The sequence below is a fragment of the Oncorhynchus mykiss genome, chromosome 6, assembly GCF_013265735.2.
Source record: "Oncorhynchus mykiss isolate Arlee chromosome 6, USDA_OmykA_1.1, whole genome shotgun sequence".
Lineage (NCBI taxonomy): Eukaryota > Metazoa > Chordata > Actinopteri > Salmoniformes > Salmonidae > Oncorhynchus > Oncorhynchus mykiss.
Window position 1 is genome coordinate 73,348,178 of NC_048570.1, and position 18,775 is coordinate 73,366,952.

At 44.7% G+C, this 18,775-nt stretch overlaps 1 protein-coding gene across 19 annotated transcripts in view; it reads left to right on the forward strand.

Annotated features, from left to right (window-relative positions):
- The window catches only part of LOC100136290 (SOX-LZ), a 201,271-nt gene that overhangs the window by 157,199 nt on the left and 25,297 nt on the right, over positions 1 to 18,775 (forward strand). For 13 of the 19 annotated variants that reach the window (XM_036979115.1, XM_036979122.1, XM_036979116.1 and 10 more), the window contains 4 exons: positions 7,786 to 7,935; positions 10,302 to 10,476; positions 11,339 to 11,529; positions 11,704 to 11,724. In XM_036979115.1, coding sequence (XP_036835010.1) covers positions 7,786 to 7,935; positions 10,302 to 10,476; positions 11,339 to 11,529; positions 11,704 to 11,724 — 537 coding nt within the window. 19 annotated transcript variants of the gene reach the window in all.

Below are 18,775 nucleotides of genomic sequence, written 5' to 3' on the forward strand. Positions count from 1 at the left end.
AGGTCATTATTCACCCCCATTGCTCTCTCTTTTCCTCTCTCTCTCTCTTTTCCTCTCTCACTCTTTACCTCTCTCTCTTTTCCCCTCTCACTCTATCTCTCTCAATTCAATTCAATTCAATTCAAGGGGCTTTATTGGCATGGGAAACATGTGTTAACATTGCCAAAGCAAGTGAGGTAGATAATATATAAAGTGAATATATAAAGTGAAATAAACAATAAAAATGAACAGTAAACATTACACATACAGAAGTTTCAAAACAATAAAGACAATCCAAATGTCATTATATATATACAGTGTTTTAACAATGTACAAATGGTTAAAGGACACAAGATAAAATAAATAAGCATAAATATGGGTTGTATTTACAATGGTGTGTGTTCTTCACTGGTTGCCCTTTTCTCGTGGCAACAGGTCACAAATCCTGCTGCTGTGATGGCACTCTGTGGAATTTCACCCAGTAGATATGGGAGTTTTTCAAAATTGGATTTGTTTTCGAATTCTTTGTGGATCTGTGTAATCTGAGGGAAATACAGTGCCTTGCGAAAGTATTCGGCCCCCTTGAACTTTGCGACCTTTTGCCACATTTCAGGTTTCAAACATAAAGATATAAAACTGTATTTTTTTGTGAAGAATCAACAACAAGTGGGACACAATCATGAAGTGGAACAACATTTATTGGATATTTCAAACTTTTTTAACAAATCAAAAACTGAAAAATTGGGCGTGCAAAATTATTCAGCCCCCTTAAGTTAATACTTTGTAGCGCCACCTTTTGCTGCGATTACAGCTGTAAGTCGCTTGGGGTATGTCTCTATCAGTTTTGCACATCGAGAGACTGACATTTTTTCCCATTCCTCCTTGCAAAACAGCTCGAGCTCAGTGAGGTTGGATGGAGAGCATTTGTGAACAGCAGTTTTCAGTTCTTTCCACAGATTCTCGATTGGATTCAGGTCTGAACTTTGACTTGGCCATTCTAACACCTGGATATGTTTATTTTTGAACCATTCCATTGTAGATTTTGCTTTATGTTTTGGATCATTGTCTTGTTGGAAGACAAATCTCCGTCCCAGTCTCAGGTCTTTTGCAGACTCCATCAGGTTTTCTTCCAGAATGGTCCTCTATTTGGCTCCATCCATCTTCCCATCAATTTTAACCATCTTCCCTGTCCCTGCTGAAGAAAAGCAGGCCCAAACCATGATGCTGCCACCACCATGTTTGACAGTGGGGATGGTGTGTTCAGCTGTGTTGCTTTTACGCCAAACATAACGTTTTGCATTGTTGCCAAAAAGTTCAATTTTGGTTTCATCTGACCAGAGCACCTTCTTCCACATGTTTGGTGTGTCTCCCAGGTGGCTTGTGGCCAACTTTAAACAACACTTTTTATGGATATCTTTAAGAAATGGCCTTCTTCTTGCCACTCTTCCATAAAGGCCAGATTTGTGCAATATACAACTGATTGTTGTCCTATGGACAGAGTCTCCCACCTCAGCTGTAGATCTCTGCAGTTCATCCAGAGTGATCATGGGCCTCTTGGCTGCATCTCTGATCAGTCTTCTCCTTGTATGAGCTGAAAGTTTAGAGGGACGGCCAGGTCTTGGTAGATTTGCAGTGGTCTGATACTCCTTCCATTTCAATATTATCGCTTGCACAGTGCTCCTTGGGATGTTTAAAGCTTGGGAAATCTTTCTGTATCCAAATCCGGCTTTAAACTTCTTCACAACAGTATCTCGGACCTGCCTGGTGTGTTCCTTGTTCTTCATGATGCTCTCTGCGCTTTTAACGGACCTCTGAGACTATCACAGTGCAGGTGCATTTATACGGAGACTTGATTACACACAGGTGGATTGTATTTATCATCATTAGTCATTTAGGTCAACATTGGATCATTCAGAAATCCTCACTGAACTTCTGGAGAGAGTTTGCTGCACTGAAAGTAAAGGTGGCTGAATAATTTTGCACGCCCAATATTTCAGTTTTTGATTTGTTAAAAAAGTTTGAAATATCCAATAAATGTTGTTCCACGTCATGATTGTGTCCCACTTGTTGTTGATTCGTCACAAAAAAATACAGTTTTATATCTTTATGTTTGAAGCCTGAAATGTGGCAAAAGGTCACAAAGTTCAAGGGGGCCGAATACTTTCGCAAGGCACTGTATGTCTCTCTAATATGGTCATACATTGGGCAGGAGGTTAGGAAGTGCAGCTCAGTTTCCATCTCATTTCGTGGGCAGTGAGCACATATCCTGTCTTCTCTTGAGAACCATGTCTGCCTACGGCGGCCTTTCTCAATAGCAAGGCTATGCTCACTGAGTCTGTACATAGTCAAAGCTCTCTCTCTCTCTCTCTCTCTCTCTCTCTCTCTCTCTCTCTCTCTCTATCTATCTATCTATCTATCTATTTATCTCAATTCAATTCAATTCAATTCAAGGGCTTTATTGGCATGGGAAACATGTGTTATCATTGCCAAAGCAAGTGAGGTAGATAATATATAAAGTTAATATATAAAGTGAAATAAACAATAAAAATTAACAGTAAACATTACACATACAGAAGTTTCAAAACAATAAAGACATTACAAATGTCATATTATATATATATTATATATATACAGTGTTTTAACAATGTACAATGTCTCTCTCTCTCTCTCTCTCTCTCTCTCTCTCTCTCTATCCCTCTCTCTCTCTCCCTCTCTCTCTCTCTCTCCCTGTCTCCCTCTCTCTCTCTCTCTCTCTCTCTCTCTCTCTCTCTCTCTCTTGCTCTCTCACATACACTCACTCAATACAAACACTGGCATAGTCCTACCCTCAATAGCCGTTTCCATTTTAATTGGTAAGGACAGTGAAGTCAAGCGTTTTAGTGCTTGGGAGTAGTTTGTTTTTGTGGCAATAGGAGAGTGCAGGGTGAAACCACTACTGCTGATGATGAGAGCAGAGAGCAGAGACCACTCAGGACTCCACCTGCTGCATGCTGGCCATAGTGGACCTGGGGCACCAATCCAGTTCTTCCCAGTCCCCAGCCTCTGCCCCTTCCCCAGCCCATGATCACTGTCTTACCATTGACTTTCAGTGTGACCCTCATTACCAACAGCCACCTTCTGCCGTGGCAGCCCTGCAAGATGGAGGGGGGCGTGGGGGAAGGGAGTAAGTGTGGGCATGGGGAAGGCAGATGTGTGGGGCATGGGGAAGGCAGATGTCCTTCAGTTAGGGGACTGGAACATGTGTCCTGGCCAGAGACAGTGTTAGTCAGTCAGTCAGGTCAACCAGAGGCTGTCTCCTGTCTCCCCCTCTCCCTCTCTCTCCCTCAAACTCACACCCCTCTGTTTCACCTAGTACACGGCTAGTTAACACGTACCTTTTTACACAACTAGGCTGAAATGCACTGGAGACGTGGCAGCCCTCCTCTGCCCTACCTCCTCTCTGTCCTTGAGCGGTGCATGGTTTAGTTAGTGGTGGACTGTGTGTCGTGTCACACCTCCCTCCTGCATGTCTTCCTGCTCTCCTGATTGTGTTTATTGTTTCTTACCTCCTGGAGTCTGCCTGTGCTGGGTAGTGCTGCAGCTCCTCACCCCATGGCTACGTCCTGCTAATCAGGCCTCACAAAAGCCAGGCTGACTGCCTCTAATTTGAAGCAAAACCCAATTATGCTCTTTTTCCGGAACAATAAAGTTCTTCCCACTCAAGGTCAGGGGCTTTGCCCATCTACAGCTCTGTTAACAAACATCTGTCCAACAGACTTGGCTTCCGCTCCGCTCCTACACAGACTGGAGCCTCACGTGTAGCCTAGAGACATAGTCAGGCAGCTCAACGAGGACCATGCTCAACTCCTCTGCAAACAACTATGCCACCCTAACCCAAAATGCTCAAACTAACTCAACTATGTCACCCTAACCCAAAATGCTCAAACTAACTCAACTATGTCACCCTAACCCAAAATGCTCAAACTAACTCAACTATGTCACCCTAACCCAAAATTCTCAAACTAACCCAACTATGTCACCATAACCCAAAAGGCTCAAACTAACTCAACTATGTCACCCTAACACAAAATGCTCAAACTAACTCAACGTTGTATTAGTGAGATGGATTTGGGGTGGGGGGTAGAGTTGTGTCCATTTCTGTGGCCCCTTGAAGACAAAAGGCTGTTTGTGTGTGAGGTGGGGGCAGTTCTATCATTGTGGGAACATAATCAGTCGGTCATTTCCGTTGCCCATGTGCTGTTGTTCGCCTCGGGTCCCCCAGAAGAATGAACCTTTTGTGTGCCGTGTATGTGGTGACGATAAAGTTTGGTCCAGGAGAGTATACATGTTTATATCTGGAGATATGTGAGCAGGACACAAAGTGCTTTGTTTGGCTTTGGTCTGCGTCTGCACTATGGAGGGTGGGGCACACAGGCCACCAGGGCTGTGCCACATTTTCCATCCACACAAATGGAGTCTGTATGGGGCCTCAGCAAACCAGGAAATGAGACGGGGCATGCTGATTGGTGATACCGAACAGAAAGTAAATTCCCCTTGACAACGCCATCCGTTTGAATAACATAGAAACAGAGCGGCTTACCTACTCTGAGCCAGAAAGGAGTGATGAGGTGGTGTCTGTCTGGTCTGGAGCTGTGAATGATTGTACATATTGTACACTACCTAGCCCTCACTCTGAGACAGCAGTCCTAGTTGACGGACCCCTGCCACTTACAGCACGGGACAAAAGCCAATTTAACCACTTACCTGGTGGCCAATCAATAATAGCCTGAGGCAAACAGTAGCGCTGACAACATAGGGAGTGGGTCTTAGTGGTCTCTTAGAGAGGGGTCAGTACAAAAACATAATCAACTCCAGATCTGATCATAAAACAATCTTCTTTATGCTGTGTTCAAACTGACTGGATAATAGTGGAAAGTCAGATTTGTATTTGAATGTTATTAGATAACCATGATTTATAACTCACATGTTCATAGTAGAGGTCGGCCGATTTCAAGTTTTCATAAAAATCCGTAATCTGCCTTTTTGGACACCGATTATTGGCGATTACATTGCACTCCACGAGGAGACTTTTTGGCAGGCTGACCACCTGTTACGCAAATGCAGCAAGGAGCCAAGGTAAGCTGCTAGCTAGCATTAAACTTATCTTATAAAAAACTGTCTTTGCATAATCAGTAGGTAACTACACGTGGTTGATGATATTACTAGGTTAACTAGTTTGTCCTGCGGTGCATATAATCAATGCGGTGCCTGTTAATTTATCATCGAATCACAGCCTAATTCAACTTCGCCAAACAGGTGCTGATTTTACAAAAGCGCATTGCCGAAAAAGCAATCTTTGCACGACTGTACCTAACCATAAACATCAATGCCTTTCTTAAAATCAATACACAGAAGTATATATTTTTAAACCTGCATATTTAGTTAAAATAAATGTATGTAAGCAGGCAATATTAACCAGGTGAAATTGTGTCACTTCTCTTGCGTTCAGTGCAAGCAGAGTCAGGGTATATGCAACAGTTTGGGCCGCCTGGCTCGTTGCAAACTAATTTGCCAGAATTTTACATAATTATGACATAACATCGAAAGTTGAGCAATGTAACAGCAATATTTAGACTTAGGGTTGCCACCCGTTCGATAAAATATTTTCTGTATTACACAACAAAAAAAAAGTTTTGTTTTCAAAAGAATAGTTTCCGGATTTGACCATATTAATGACTAAAGGCTCGTATTTCTGTGTGTTTATTATATTATAATTAAGTCTATGATTTGATTATTATTAATATTTTTTTAATTTTAACCCCTTTTTTCTCCCCAATTTCGTGGTGTCCAATTGTTAGTAGCTATTATCTTGTCTCATCGCTACAACTCCTGTCCGGGCTCGGGAGAGACAAAGGTCGAAAGTCATGTGTCCTCCGAAACACAACCCAACCAAGACGCACTGCTTCTTAACACAGCACGCATCCAACCCGGAAGCCAGCCGCACCAATGTGTTGGAGGAAACACCGTGCACCTGGTGACTTTGGTTAGCGTGCACTGCGCCCGGCCTGCCACAGGAGTCGCTGGTGCGCAATGAGACAAGGATATCCCTACCGGCCAAACCCTCCCTAACCCGGATGACGCTAGGCCAATTGTGCGTCACCCCACAGACTTCCCGGTCGCGGCCGGCTGTGACAGAGCCTGGGCGCGAACCGAGGGTCTCTGGTGGCACAGCTAGTGCTGCAGTGCAGTGCTCTAGACCACTGCACCACCCTATGATTTGATATGTGATAGAGCAGTCTGACTGAGTGGTGGTAGGCAGCTGCAGGCTCATAAGCATTCATTCAAACTTTACTGCGTTTGCCAGCAGCTCTTAGCAATGCTTGAAGAACAGTGCTCTTTATGACTTCAAACCTTTCAACTCCCAAGATGAGGCTGGCAATACTAAAGTCCTATTAGAACATCCAATAGTCAAAGGTTTATGAAATACAAATGGTAGAGAGAGAAATAGTCGACGCATCACAAATCCAATAATAACTACAACCTAAAACTTCTTAACTGGGAATATTGAAGAACTGGGAATATTGAACCACCAGCATTCATATGTTCTGAGCAAGGAACTTAAACGTTAGCTTTTTTACATGGCACATATTGCACTTTTACTTTCTTCTTCAACACTTTGTTTTTGCATTATTTAAACCAAATTGAGCAAGTTTTATTATTTATTTGAGATTTTATTTATTTATTATATTAAGTTAAACTAAAAGTGTTAATTCAGTATTGTTGTAATTGTCATTATTTCAAATATATATATATAAAAATCAGCCGATTAATCAGTTCCGTCTTTTTTTGGTCCTCCAATAATCGGTATTGGCGTTGAAAAATCATAATCGGTCGACCTCTAGTTCATAGTGCCTAGAAGTTTTAACAGGCATCACTAAAGCCTCCAGCTTTCATCAATGATAGACAATCTGCCTTCCTTATATCTTAAGTTTATTTAAATTACGATGTTTATCGGTTTGTGACCCAAAACCGTTTTCTGTGATGTGTGTCTGACAACTTTTATTTTAAATATGTTTTCAAAAGCCATATCAGTATGCTTAATAACCCGTTCACTAAGCGCCTGCCAGGTAATCAGGACAGCAGTAGACACATATAATATTGTACAGAGTTCAACCGCTTTTCAGTGTGGAAACGTGATTGTCATTAAACGCTTAGCCAGTCATCAAAACCACACGTCTGAGTGGTAAGTCACCACTGGTTACTGATTTATCGGCAAGGAAAATAAGCATGATGACATCAATGGTCTTTGTGCAGCCTGAATAATGTATGCGTTTAATGTGTTCTGTGATGGGAGTCCAACTGGGTTTGGTTTTCTAACCGTGTGGGATGGCAGGCGTATAGAGGGCCAGCTCAGGTGGCTGTGTAGTAGTGTCCTATTACAGACCAGAAAGCCCAACAGAAACCTCTCTACTGTGGAGGGAAAGCAGAACAGTCTCTCTCCTGTTGAGTCTGAAAACTTCTCTCTGTGATGAGTGGAAAAAGAGCGCTCCAAGTGTGCTGAATGAGAGCCATGGCTGTGTGGTTTTTAAGGCTGCTGTCTCTCCCTGGATTCAAGCTTTGATATACAGTAAAGACCTTTGATGGAGGTTCTCTGCCAGGCATGGAAAGAGAGGAAGACGTGAATGAGACACAGAGAGTGAGAGAGAGACAGAGAGCAAGAGAGACAGAGAGAGAAAGAGTGGAAAAGAGAGAAAGAGAAAAAGCTTTGAATGGTGTCTGGCTTTGGATGTTAATGACTTGTGGGTTTCCTCCCTCTCCTCTCTACAGCAACTGTATGCCGCCCAGCTTGCCAGCATGCAGGTCTCTCCTGGAGCCAAGATGCCGCCACTCCCCCAGCCTCCCAACAACAGCGGGCCCATCTCCCCCTCCGGCCTGAAGAACGACAAGAGATCCTCCAGCCCTATCACTCAAGTCAAGGTAGGCCCCGCCTCTCACCCCTCACTTCACCCACCTACAGCCCACTGCCTAAGTACTGGGAGTGGTTCTTGACCCAGCCTGCTGATAACTCAGTAAATGAGTGGTAGTAGTGGTAGTGGTGCTGCTGCTCTGTGTTCTGTGCTAATACTGGGCCAAACTTCTTACCGGCCCATCAATCTGTGGGCCTTTAACAAGGCCCACTCTCTCTCAACCAGAACTCTGTGGACATGGTTGCTATGGCTGTGGGCGCTCTAAGTGAGAGAATTTGTGGAACACATGGTTTCAGATCACAAGGAACAGCAGAACCTTTTTTATTATGACGGAACAAAACCATTAGAACAGAGAGAGAATCACTCGTATGTAAATGCAGTTTAAAAAGTGATGGGAAAAGGAAGGCTTGATGACTCTTATTGTCTTGTAAATAAACCCAAGAGCAGGGTCTGCTACTGCATGGCCTGGATCCACCAGACCTCCGTATGGAGCATAGAGTAGATACATCATCCTCTCACCATGCGAGGCCATAATCAGAAACATGCCTCCATTTGGAAAAATGTAGCTTAATATCACTATAGTGAAGGGACTTAAATCATGTCATTGAATGGTACATTAGGGCAGCTCTCTCTCTCTCTCTCTCTCTCTCTCTGGTATTCTCTTCGGCATGCAAGCTCTGGAACTAAACACGGCCTCCCCCACAACCCCACCACACCTCCCCCATGACCCCAGGCACACAGCCTCCTGGGAGCTCATCCATGGGCCTGTATCAAGCTGTCTCCTAAACCCTGTCACCTAATAGGGTCTATGTCATCAAGGTTGTTTGTTAGATAAGAGGCACTACACAGATCCTACAGGCCTTTTCACTCAGATATTGTGACATTGAGTTGCCGTTCTGAATGGGCTCTATGGGTATTTATCATACTTCTAAACACGAAGGTTGTGACCTTGAACTATCAATAATTAAACACTAATGTAAAGTACATATGTCCCCAAAGCCCCATCTGTATTCATCTTTAGTTAGAATTAGATTGCTGTTAGTTTTGTTTGTCAGCTTTTGGCTTCATTGGATGACAAACTGTTATTGGCACAGCAATAACAAGGCCTTGAGGCAGTCTGTGTCTGAGCCAGCCATATGTTTGGACAAGGAGACACTTGGGCTTTGAAAAAGACTGTTAACAACAGCATACAGACTAATCTCAGCGAAGAGACTTCACTAGAGAGATTCATAAGGAGGCAGTAGAGCTATCCTTGACCCACCCAGGTACTTTCCTCCATTGGTACGTGTGTAATACCTACAGTACCATCCAGTCAGGTAGCAGGTATCCTCTCCAAGAGCTCCTAGACACTGGCCTGGAGAACACCACAGATCACCATCAGCCTCAATCACACCTTACTGCTGCTCTGTGCTGTACTGCAACCAGCCCAGCAGACATGTCCTCCTGTGACCCGACATCTCACATTAACTCACACAACTTTACAAAGAATGCATTCTAAACCAGTTATACATTTATTACACACGGTTGGATGCAGTATTACATGAAACAAATGACTAACACCAGTATCGGCAAATGAGAAAGGAAATTGGAAAACAACCTAATGAATTAGATAACGCAACTGACGTCTGATGACTGTTACTTACAACCATCTTTAGTCATCACCATGTATCTCTGTAATGTGGTTATTATTCATTCTTAGACCAGAGAAGAGGGAGAACAGATGAAGATGTACAGAGAGGCAAAATCAGATTTAATTAGTGTGAACAAAGGTGCTCAGCAACTGTGAGGACGGCCATGATGGCATGGTGCCAGCAGATGAATGAGGAGAGGAGGGAAGAGAATGAGAGAGGAGGGGACAGGAGCGGAAAAGCGGGGGAGAGTAGAGAAGGATAGAAGAGGGGAGAGGAGAGAAGGGGAAGGGAGAGGGGGGAGCAGTGGACGGTCAGATAGGAGCGCTAGTAATTAGCCAGAAGCAGAGTGTTGTCTGGGAGCCCACACATCCTCCAATAGGAGGAGCCCTTATTCACATCTGTCTCCTCTCTCTCCCGCTGTTTCTCCCTCTCTATCTCTCTTCTATCTCTCTTCTATCTCTCTCTCTTCCACTCTCTCTCCTATCTATCTATCTTCTATCTATCTCTCCCTCCCTCTATCTCTCTCTCCCTCTTCCACTCTCTCTCCTATCTATCTATCTTCTATCTCTCTCTCCCTCTTCCACTCTCTCTTCTATCTCTCTCTCCCTCTTCCACTCTCTCTCCTGCTGTTTCTCCCTATCTATCTCTCTTCTATCTCTCTCTCCCTCTTCCACTCTCTCTCTCTCTCTCTCTCTCTCTCGCTCGCTCTCTCTTCCACTCCGCTCCCTTACCCCATCTCCACAAGGAGGAGGGAACGCAGCCTCTCAACCTGTCCGCCCGGCCCAAGACGGCAGAGCTGGTCAAGTCCCCCACGTCCCCCACACACAGCCTGTTCACAGGCAGCAAGACCAGCCCCAACAGCCTGTCCAAGAGCGGCATCCCCAGTCCCCTCGGAGGAATGGGCCGTGGGTCTTCTCTGGGTAAGAACTGGCCACACTCTGCATCTCACCTCCTGCTCCATCTCCAATAGTCAATACACACTGACTGAATTTGTTTTGAAGTTGGCACCCCCTCGATCACATAGAAAGATCATTATAATTCCATAACAGTGATATAGGATCGAAGCTCGATATTTTGTTGGTTTTATTTTCTGTGTTTAGATAATGGGAGTTGAACATATAATATTTCACACTGTCAAGTTGTAAAAATGGCTTTGAATGTTGCCCTTTTTTAAGTTAATGACGTTTATCCTTGTAGACAAAACTGTTGACACAATTGCAACTCTTGATCTCGGTGGAACCTTGCTATTAAAAACCATGCATTCTAGAGCTGCGGATGATGTAACACATGATTTGTTTTTAAGAGGTCTCACGTTTCACCATCCGTCTCATGTTAAGCCTTTCTACTCAGCCTTTGCTAACTGTTATTAAATGCAGTCTTTCATTAAAGTGCCTGCATTTCCGCTGTTCCGCTCAGACTGGGGGTTTGAACCCCATGTTTGTTTTATTCTATATCTGTGTCTTTAACTGCCATCCCTCCTCACCTAACTTTGAGATGTTAATTACACAAAGAAGGTCGGCAGACTCGGTCTACTGCCTCTCGCTGTCTTTAAAACAGACCCACCCGTACACAGATTCAGGGAGCATACACGTGCACTTGCACGCACACATGCACACACACTCCCTGACGGGGAAAAAGGGAAGAGGACCTCCTACAAGGCTTGATTCTCCACATAGGATGATGAACACCTGCCAGTGGGCTCATTCACTTTGAATCAAAATGAATAGTGTGAATGTGTATCTACTGTGTGTGTGGGTTAACTGGGTGTGACTCCCTCCCCAGACATCCTGTCCAGCCTGAACTCCACAGCGCTGTTCGGGGACCAGGATGCGGTGATGAAGGCCATCCAGGAGGCCAGGAAGATGAGAGAACAGATCCAGAGAGAGCAGCTGCAGCACCACCAGCAGGGCATGGAGGCCAAGCTCTCTGCCCTCACAGGCATGGGCCTCAACAACTGCAGCAGGGCTGACAAGGTCAGAATCCCTGACCCCGTCCGTCTGTCTGGCCATCCAGCTCTCTGTCTCATTCTCTCTCATTCCTTTTCTCCTCTCTTCCATTTATCTTCCTATATGTTGCTTTCTGTTTATTCACTCTTCTCTCTCTGTCTCTCTTTTCTCCTTCCCTCCCTCTTTTTTCCTCACCAACAGAGCTGGTTCACTGAGTACATTGTGAGTAGCCCAAAACCACAACTAGTAAAGTGATTTCCGCTATTTTCTTTTTTAGATATAATTCTTCAGACCAATGTTTGTCTTTAATGCTGGTCCAGAGTAGTGGTTTTTATTGACATTGACATTGGCATGGCTGTGTGTGTGTGTGTGTGTGTGTGTGTGTGTGTGTGTGTGTGTGTGTGTGTGTGTGTGTGTGTGTGTGTTTGTTTGTTTGTGTAAGTGTGTGTGTGTGTGTGTGTGTGTGTGTGTGTGTGTGTGTGTGTGTGTGTGTGTGTGTGTGTGTGTGTGTGTGTGTGTGTGTGTGTGTGTGTGTGCGTGCGTTATGATGTTTGCATGCGTATGTGTTGATGTTGGTGTTAGAGGATCGGACCATGGTGCTGCCCGGTGCGGGTTAACACTCTGATGTCTCTGCCCAATTAAAGCAGACATACGGCCCTCTCCGTCCCTCGACATGGGACAGGGGCGCTTTGTACCAGGAGCACACACACTCCCCTCCCCGGGATTCCCTTTTAAAATATCTTCAAGCGATGAGTCAATCAAGGAGAGAAAAAAACATCCACCTCCCTCTGATTGGTGCCATATTGCCAGTTGGCTGTGAGGAGCAGGCAGGAACTGGGAGCGGAGCTTCATTAATATTTCAACACCTGACACTTTTAACCAACACATTCAACTAGGTCAATGTATATTTTAAAAAATCTACGAATATCTATTTTGATTTCTTCTTTAATTTAGTTTTAGGGGTAAATCTGTGTCTACGCAGGTGGCAATGCAGTGAGCTCAGACTGAAGTGTGTCAAGTCAAGGGACATGACCAATAGTTTGACAACTCAGTGGGATCAACTTGTCTCGCCATGCCACCAGACAATAAAACCATTTAAAGTTCAGTCCCATCTCACAGAGTTGTGTCGTTAAAAAAGGAAATTCAAACTACAATTTGTTATGGTCGTACACCTTAATATCTCGCAATCATAACTGTTCCTGTTAGCTAGTTACGCTTCCTCAGTTTCTCTGTCTTTGTTGGTTTTCCACTAAGTGGGTGAGTCTGAGGCCCGTAGAGTAACGTTAACACTCCCATCTCCCGTTTCCACTCAGTCTCTGTCTGTGTCTGTCGGTGTGTCTGTGGGACGGCCCTGTAGCGTTCTCTACCTCCCTGACTCTAAGGTGAGCCAAGCTCCAGAATCTGCTGCTACATGATATGAATGCAGTGTGTGAACAATGCCCTGAAAGGAACCATTTTCAACAGGCAGCAAACACCTACCCCTCCATTGTTTTTAGCAGGTAGAGCTTACTGCTTTTCTCTGGCCCTCTTTTGTGTGCTTTCGTTTTTGTCTCGACTGCATTATGGGCCTGTCTACTCAGCCTGTGTTTAAACAATCCTCTCAGGTGAGCTGTGCGTTTTTTTAACAGGGAGGGGCGTTTGTGGCTGACGCTGTCAATCACTCCTCACCTCTGCTCCACCCCTTTCAGTCTGTGTACTCATTCTGAGGAGGGAGACAGAGACAGAGACAGAGACAGAGATATAGACAGAGAGAGAGAGAGAGAGAGATAGACAGACAGAGAGAGAGAGAGAGAGAGAGAGACAGAGAGAGAGAGAGACAGAGAGATGGGCAGAGAGTGTAGACTAACAGTGAAATGCTTATTTACGGGTCCTTTTCCAACAATGCAGAGTTAAAGATAAAGAATAGAAATGTCAGTGTTAGTATGTGTGGGTGTGTGGGTAGAGTCTATTGTGTGTGCATAGAGTCAGTGCAATGTAAGAGTCAATGTAACAGCGAGGTAAGACTGTGGAGGCTTGTGGTTCAAGATCACAGCATTGACAGTACACAGCCAAGAACAACAGATTATAATTAGGTGGGCTATCAGTTTGAAAATATGACTGGTATTTTTGGGGTTATCGTGTTGCCCTAGGTAACCGTACACACCACAAAGACTCCTTCTTTTGGGAAGTCAGTCAGCCTTCGTGTGCCTGGCCTCTCTCTCCATCCTCCCACCTGGGTCTCTCAGAGGACAGCTTACCAGAAGCACAGCTATGTTTAGGAGAGGTAGCTGCATCTATAATGAGTTAGCATGAAACCCTTGGCATTACCTCTCCTGCACTCCTAGAAAGAAAGGTGCTGTCTTGACCCTTTCCACAGAGGGTTCTACATGGAACCAGAAAGAGTTATCCTATGGGGACAGCAAGAAATGTACAGTTGATTCCAAGAGTGAGTGAATGACTGAACTATAAGTGCTTAGAGAGGGACTGAGGAGCAGCTCTTTATGCTGTCTCAGTCATACCAAAGAGACACTCCAATGTGAAACTCTGAGGTCAATGTGGTAGTGAATATGATCAGTCTTCTGGAGCCATGCTTGGCTCCATCCCTAGACCAAAGGCAGATAAAGACAGTTCCAGTGACACTGTCCCTATCAGGATGGTGTGTGTGCTGAGTGCTGGGACACACTCTAACAAGTGAGCCAGATGAGTGATCATCACAGTGGCACAGTAAAAACAGAGGGCTGTAATTCAGCCTGGGAGGGAGGGAGGGTTAGGAAGGGGCTAGGGAGGCAGGGATGGAAGGAGGGGGTGGGGGGGCAGGCCTGGCGCGGCACAGCACGGAGTGGCCTTCCCTTCCCCTGATACAAGCCAACAGTCTGCACAGGCCCGGACGGCCCAGATAAAAGCTTTCACTTTGGTCAGTTTCAGAATATGAATATTTCAGCCAAGCGCCTCACCTGACATAAATACTGTGGGCTCTTTAGTAGCTGTTCTCCCGGTCGGCTGTCTGGAAGTTTATCACAGTGAAAGCTTACATGAAGATTCAGGAAAAGTAACATAAATGGGATTAAGGAGAGGTTAAAATCATCTAGTGTGGCTGTTTGAGGGGGATATTAAATATTGATTTATCACAGTGTAACGACCCAGCCGGAGAGTGGGGCTAAGTGCTGCTTACAGATGGATCAATTCATCTTTTAATACAAAGTGTGTCCATGGAGCACAATGCATCCCTTCCTCCTCTCTCACCCTATTACTGGGATCCCTCCATATGGCCCTTCTTACTCTCTCTTTCCATCTCTTCTCTATCTCTTATCTTTCTCTCTCGTCTCTTTCTTCTGCCCTCCCCTCTCTCTCTCATTTCTCTCTCTCGTTCCTCCTCATCTCTCTCTCCTTACTACTGCCCTTTGAGGTGGAAGATGTCCTTTAATTCTACAGTTCACTAGTCTTCTACCTTCTTGTTGAGGACGTAAAATATTCACTATTTACTGTTTTCTATTTGTCCTTTTTTACTATATCCCATCAGTATCAAATCAAAATCAAATCAAATGTATTTATCAGCTGATATCTCAAAGTGCTGTACAGAAACCCAGCCTAAAACCCCAAACAGCAAGCAATGCAGGTGTAGAAGCACGGTGGCTAGGAAAAACTCCCTAGAAAGGCCAAAACCTAGGAAGAAGCCAAGAGAGGAACCAGGCTATGAAGGGTGGCCAGTCCTCTTCTGGCTGTGCCGGGTGGAGATTATAACAGAACATGGCCAAGATGTTCAAATGTTCATAAATGACCAGCATGGCCAAATAATAGGTCTGGGACAGGTAGCACGTCCGGTGAACAGGTCAGGATTCCATAGCCGCAGGCAGAACAGTTGAAACTGGAGCAGCAGCATGGCCAGGTGGACTGGGGACAGCAAGGAGTCATCATGCCAGGTAGTCCTGAGGCATGGTCCTAGGGCTCAGGTCCTCCGAGAAAGAGAAAGAAAGAGAGATAGAGAGAATTAGAGAGAGCATACTTAAATTCACACAGGACACCGGATAAGACAGGAGAAGTACTCCAGATATAACAAACTGACCCTAGCCCCCCCGACACATGAACTATTGCAGCATAAATACTGGAGGCTGAGACAGGAGGGGTCAGGAGACACTGTGGCCCCATCCGATGATACCCCCGGACAGGGCCAAACAGGAAGGATATAACCCCACTCACTTTGCCAAAGCACAGCCCCCACACCACTAGAGGAATATCTTCAACCACCAATTTACCATCCTGAGACAAGGCCGAGTATAGCCCACAAAGATCTCAGCCACGGCACAACCCAAGGGGGGGGCGCCAACCCAGACAGGAAGATCACATCAGTGACTCAACCCACTCAGGTGACCCACCCCTCCTAGGGACAGCATGAAAGAGCACCAGTAAGCCAGTGACTCAGCCCCTGTAATAGGGTTAGAGGCAGAGAATCCCAGTGGAGAGACAGCAAGGGCGGTTCGTTGCTCCAGTGCCTTTCCGTTCACCTTCATACTCCTGGGCCAGACTACACCCAATCATATGACCCACTGAAGAGATGAGTCTTCAGTAAAGACTTAAAGGTTGAGACCGAGTTTGCGTCTATCACATGGGTAGGCAGACCATTCCATAAAAATGGAGCTCTATAGGAGAAAGCCCTGCCTCCAGCTGTTTGCTTAGAAATTCTAGGGACAATTAGGAGGCCTGCGTCTTGTGACCGTAGCGTACATGTAGTTATGTACGGCAGGACCAAATCAGAGAGATAGGTAGGAGCAAGCCCATGTAATGCTTTGTAGGTTAGCAGTAAAACCTTGAAATCAGCCCTTGCCTTGACAGGAAGCCAGTGTAAGGAGGCGTAGATGGAAAAAGCTGTCCTTGAAACAGTCTTGATATGTTCGTCAAAAGAGAGATCAGGGTCCAGAGTAACGCCGAGGTCCTTCACAGTTTTATTTGAGACGACTGTACAACCATTAAGATTAATTGTCAGATTCAACAGAAGATCTCTTTGTTTCTTGGGACCTAGAACAAGCATCTCTGTTTTGTCCGAGTTTAAAAGTAGAAAGTTTGCAGCCATCCACTTCCTTATGTCTGAAACACAGGCTTCTAGCGAGGGCAATTTTGGGGCTTCACCATGTTTCATTGAAATGTACAGCTGTGTGTCATCCGCATAGCAGTGAAAGTTAACATTATGTTTTCGAATGACATCCCCAAGAGGTAAAATATATAGTGAAAACAATAGTGGTCCTAAAACAGAACCTTGAGGAACACCGAAATGTACAGTTCATTTGTCAGATGACAAGCCATTCACAGAGACAAACTGATATCTTTCCGACAGATAAGGCCAGAACTTGTCCGTGTAGACCAGTTTGGGTTTCCAATCTCTCCAAAAGAATGTGGTGATCGATGGTATCAAAAGCAGCACTAAGGTCTAGGAGCACGAGGACAGATGCATTTACCACCTTCATGAGTGCAGTCTCAGTGCTATGATAGGGTCTAAAACCAGACTGAAGCATTTCGTATACATTGTTTGTCTTCAGGAAGGCAGTGAGTTGCTGCGCAACAGCCTTTTCTAAAATTCTTGAGAGGAATGTAAGATTCGATATAGGCCGATAGTTTTTTATATTTTCTGAGTCAAGGTTTGGCTTTTTCATGAGAGGCTTTATTACTGCCACTTTTAGTGAGTTTGGTACACATCCGGTGGATAGAGAGCCGTTTATGTTCAACATAGGAGGGCCAAGCACAGGAAGCAGCTCTTTCAGTCGTTTAGTTGGAATAGGGTCCAGTATGCAGCTTGAAGGTTTAGAGGCCATGATTATTTTAATCGTTGTGTCAAGAGATATAGTACTAAAACACTTGAGTGTCTCTCTTGATCCTAGGTCCTGGCAGAGTTGTGCAGACTCAGGACAACTGAGCTTTGAAGGAATACACAGATTTAAAGAGGAGTCCGTGATTTGCTTTCTAATAATCCTGATCTTTTCCTCAAAGAAGTTCATGAATTTATTACTGCTGAAGTGAAAGCCACCCTCACTTGGGGAATGCTGCTTTTTAGTTAGCTTTGCGACAGTATCAAAAATAAATTTCGGATTGTTCTTATCTTCCTCAATTAAGTTGGAAAAATAGGATGATCGAGCAGCAGTATGGGCTCTTCGATACTGCACGGTACTGTCTTTCCAAGCTAGTCGGAAGACTTCCAGTTTGGTGTGGCACCATTTCCGTTCCAATTTTCTGGAAGCTTGCTTCAGAGCTCGGGTATTTTCTGTATACCAGGGAGCTAGTTTCTTATGAGAAATGTTTTTAGTTTTTAGGGGTGCAACTGCATCTAGGGTATTGCACAAGGTTAAATTGAGTTTCTCAGTTAGGTGGTTAACTGATTTTTGTCCTCTGACGTCCTTGGGTAGGCAGAGGGAGTCTGGAAGGGCATCAAGGAATCTTTATTATTGTCTGTAGAGGGCAATTACTTTGTTCCATTATTTATTTGCTCAGTGGATGCTTTTATCTAAAACAACTGAGAATGTGTACAGTCAAATACAACAGGATCCATTTGCAACTCCTGGAATTGTCTCCTGCTATTAGCATAGCTAGCTAGAACTGGTGAAACTGTTAGGATTGGGTGTATTCATCTGCAGGTTGAAGATTTCATAGTTTTCCCATACTGTTTGAACTGAGATACAGGAGAAAACAGGCTACAGAGTCACTGATTCAGGTGTCACAGATTGGTGATATTCCCATAGCTCTTATCTTGGTTGATATTCCCATATCTCTTGTCTTGGTTGATATTCCCATGGCTCTTGTCTTGGTCTTGGTAGTACCCACTGTTCACTGGAGGTTGTGTGTAGAGATACAATATATTCCTCTGCTGACATCTCCCAAACTGAAATCAAAGGGTGAAAGGCCAGTGTATTAACCTATTGAACTGCCCCTGTCCCCCTGACACCCCCTCCTTCCTACATTATTGATGAGTACAATATTCTCTTTCCCATGTCGTACAGCTCAGAGCCGAACATATTCAAATGGAGCTTTGCTGGTGTTCCACAAAGTCCTGACTCCTAACCTTTTGCGAGTAGTAGAAATGCTCTTCTCTCTAATCTGTGTGTGTGTGTGTGTGTGTGTGTGTGTGTGTGTGTGTGTGTGTGTGTGTGTGTGTGTGTGTGTGTGTGTGTGTGTGTGTGTGTGTGTGTGTGTGTGTGTGTGTGTGTGTGTGTGTGTGTGTGTGTGTGTGTGTGAGTGTGTGTGTTTGTGTGTGTGCCGAGGTCCTATTCAGGCAAAGCCCTCACAAAGACTTTGAATATAATCTTGTCTG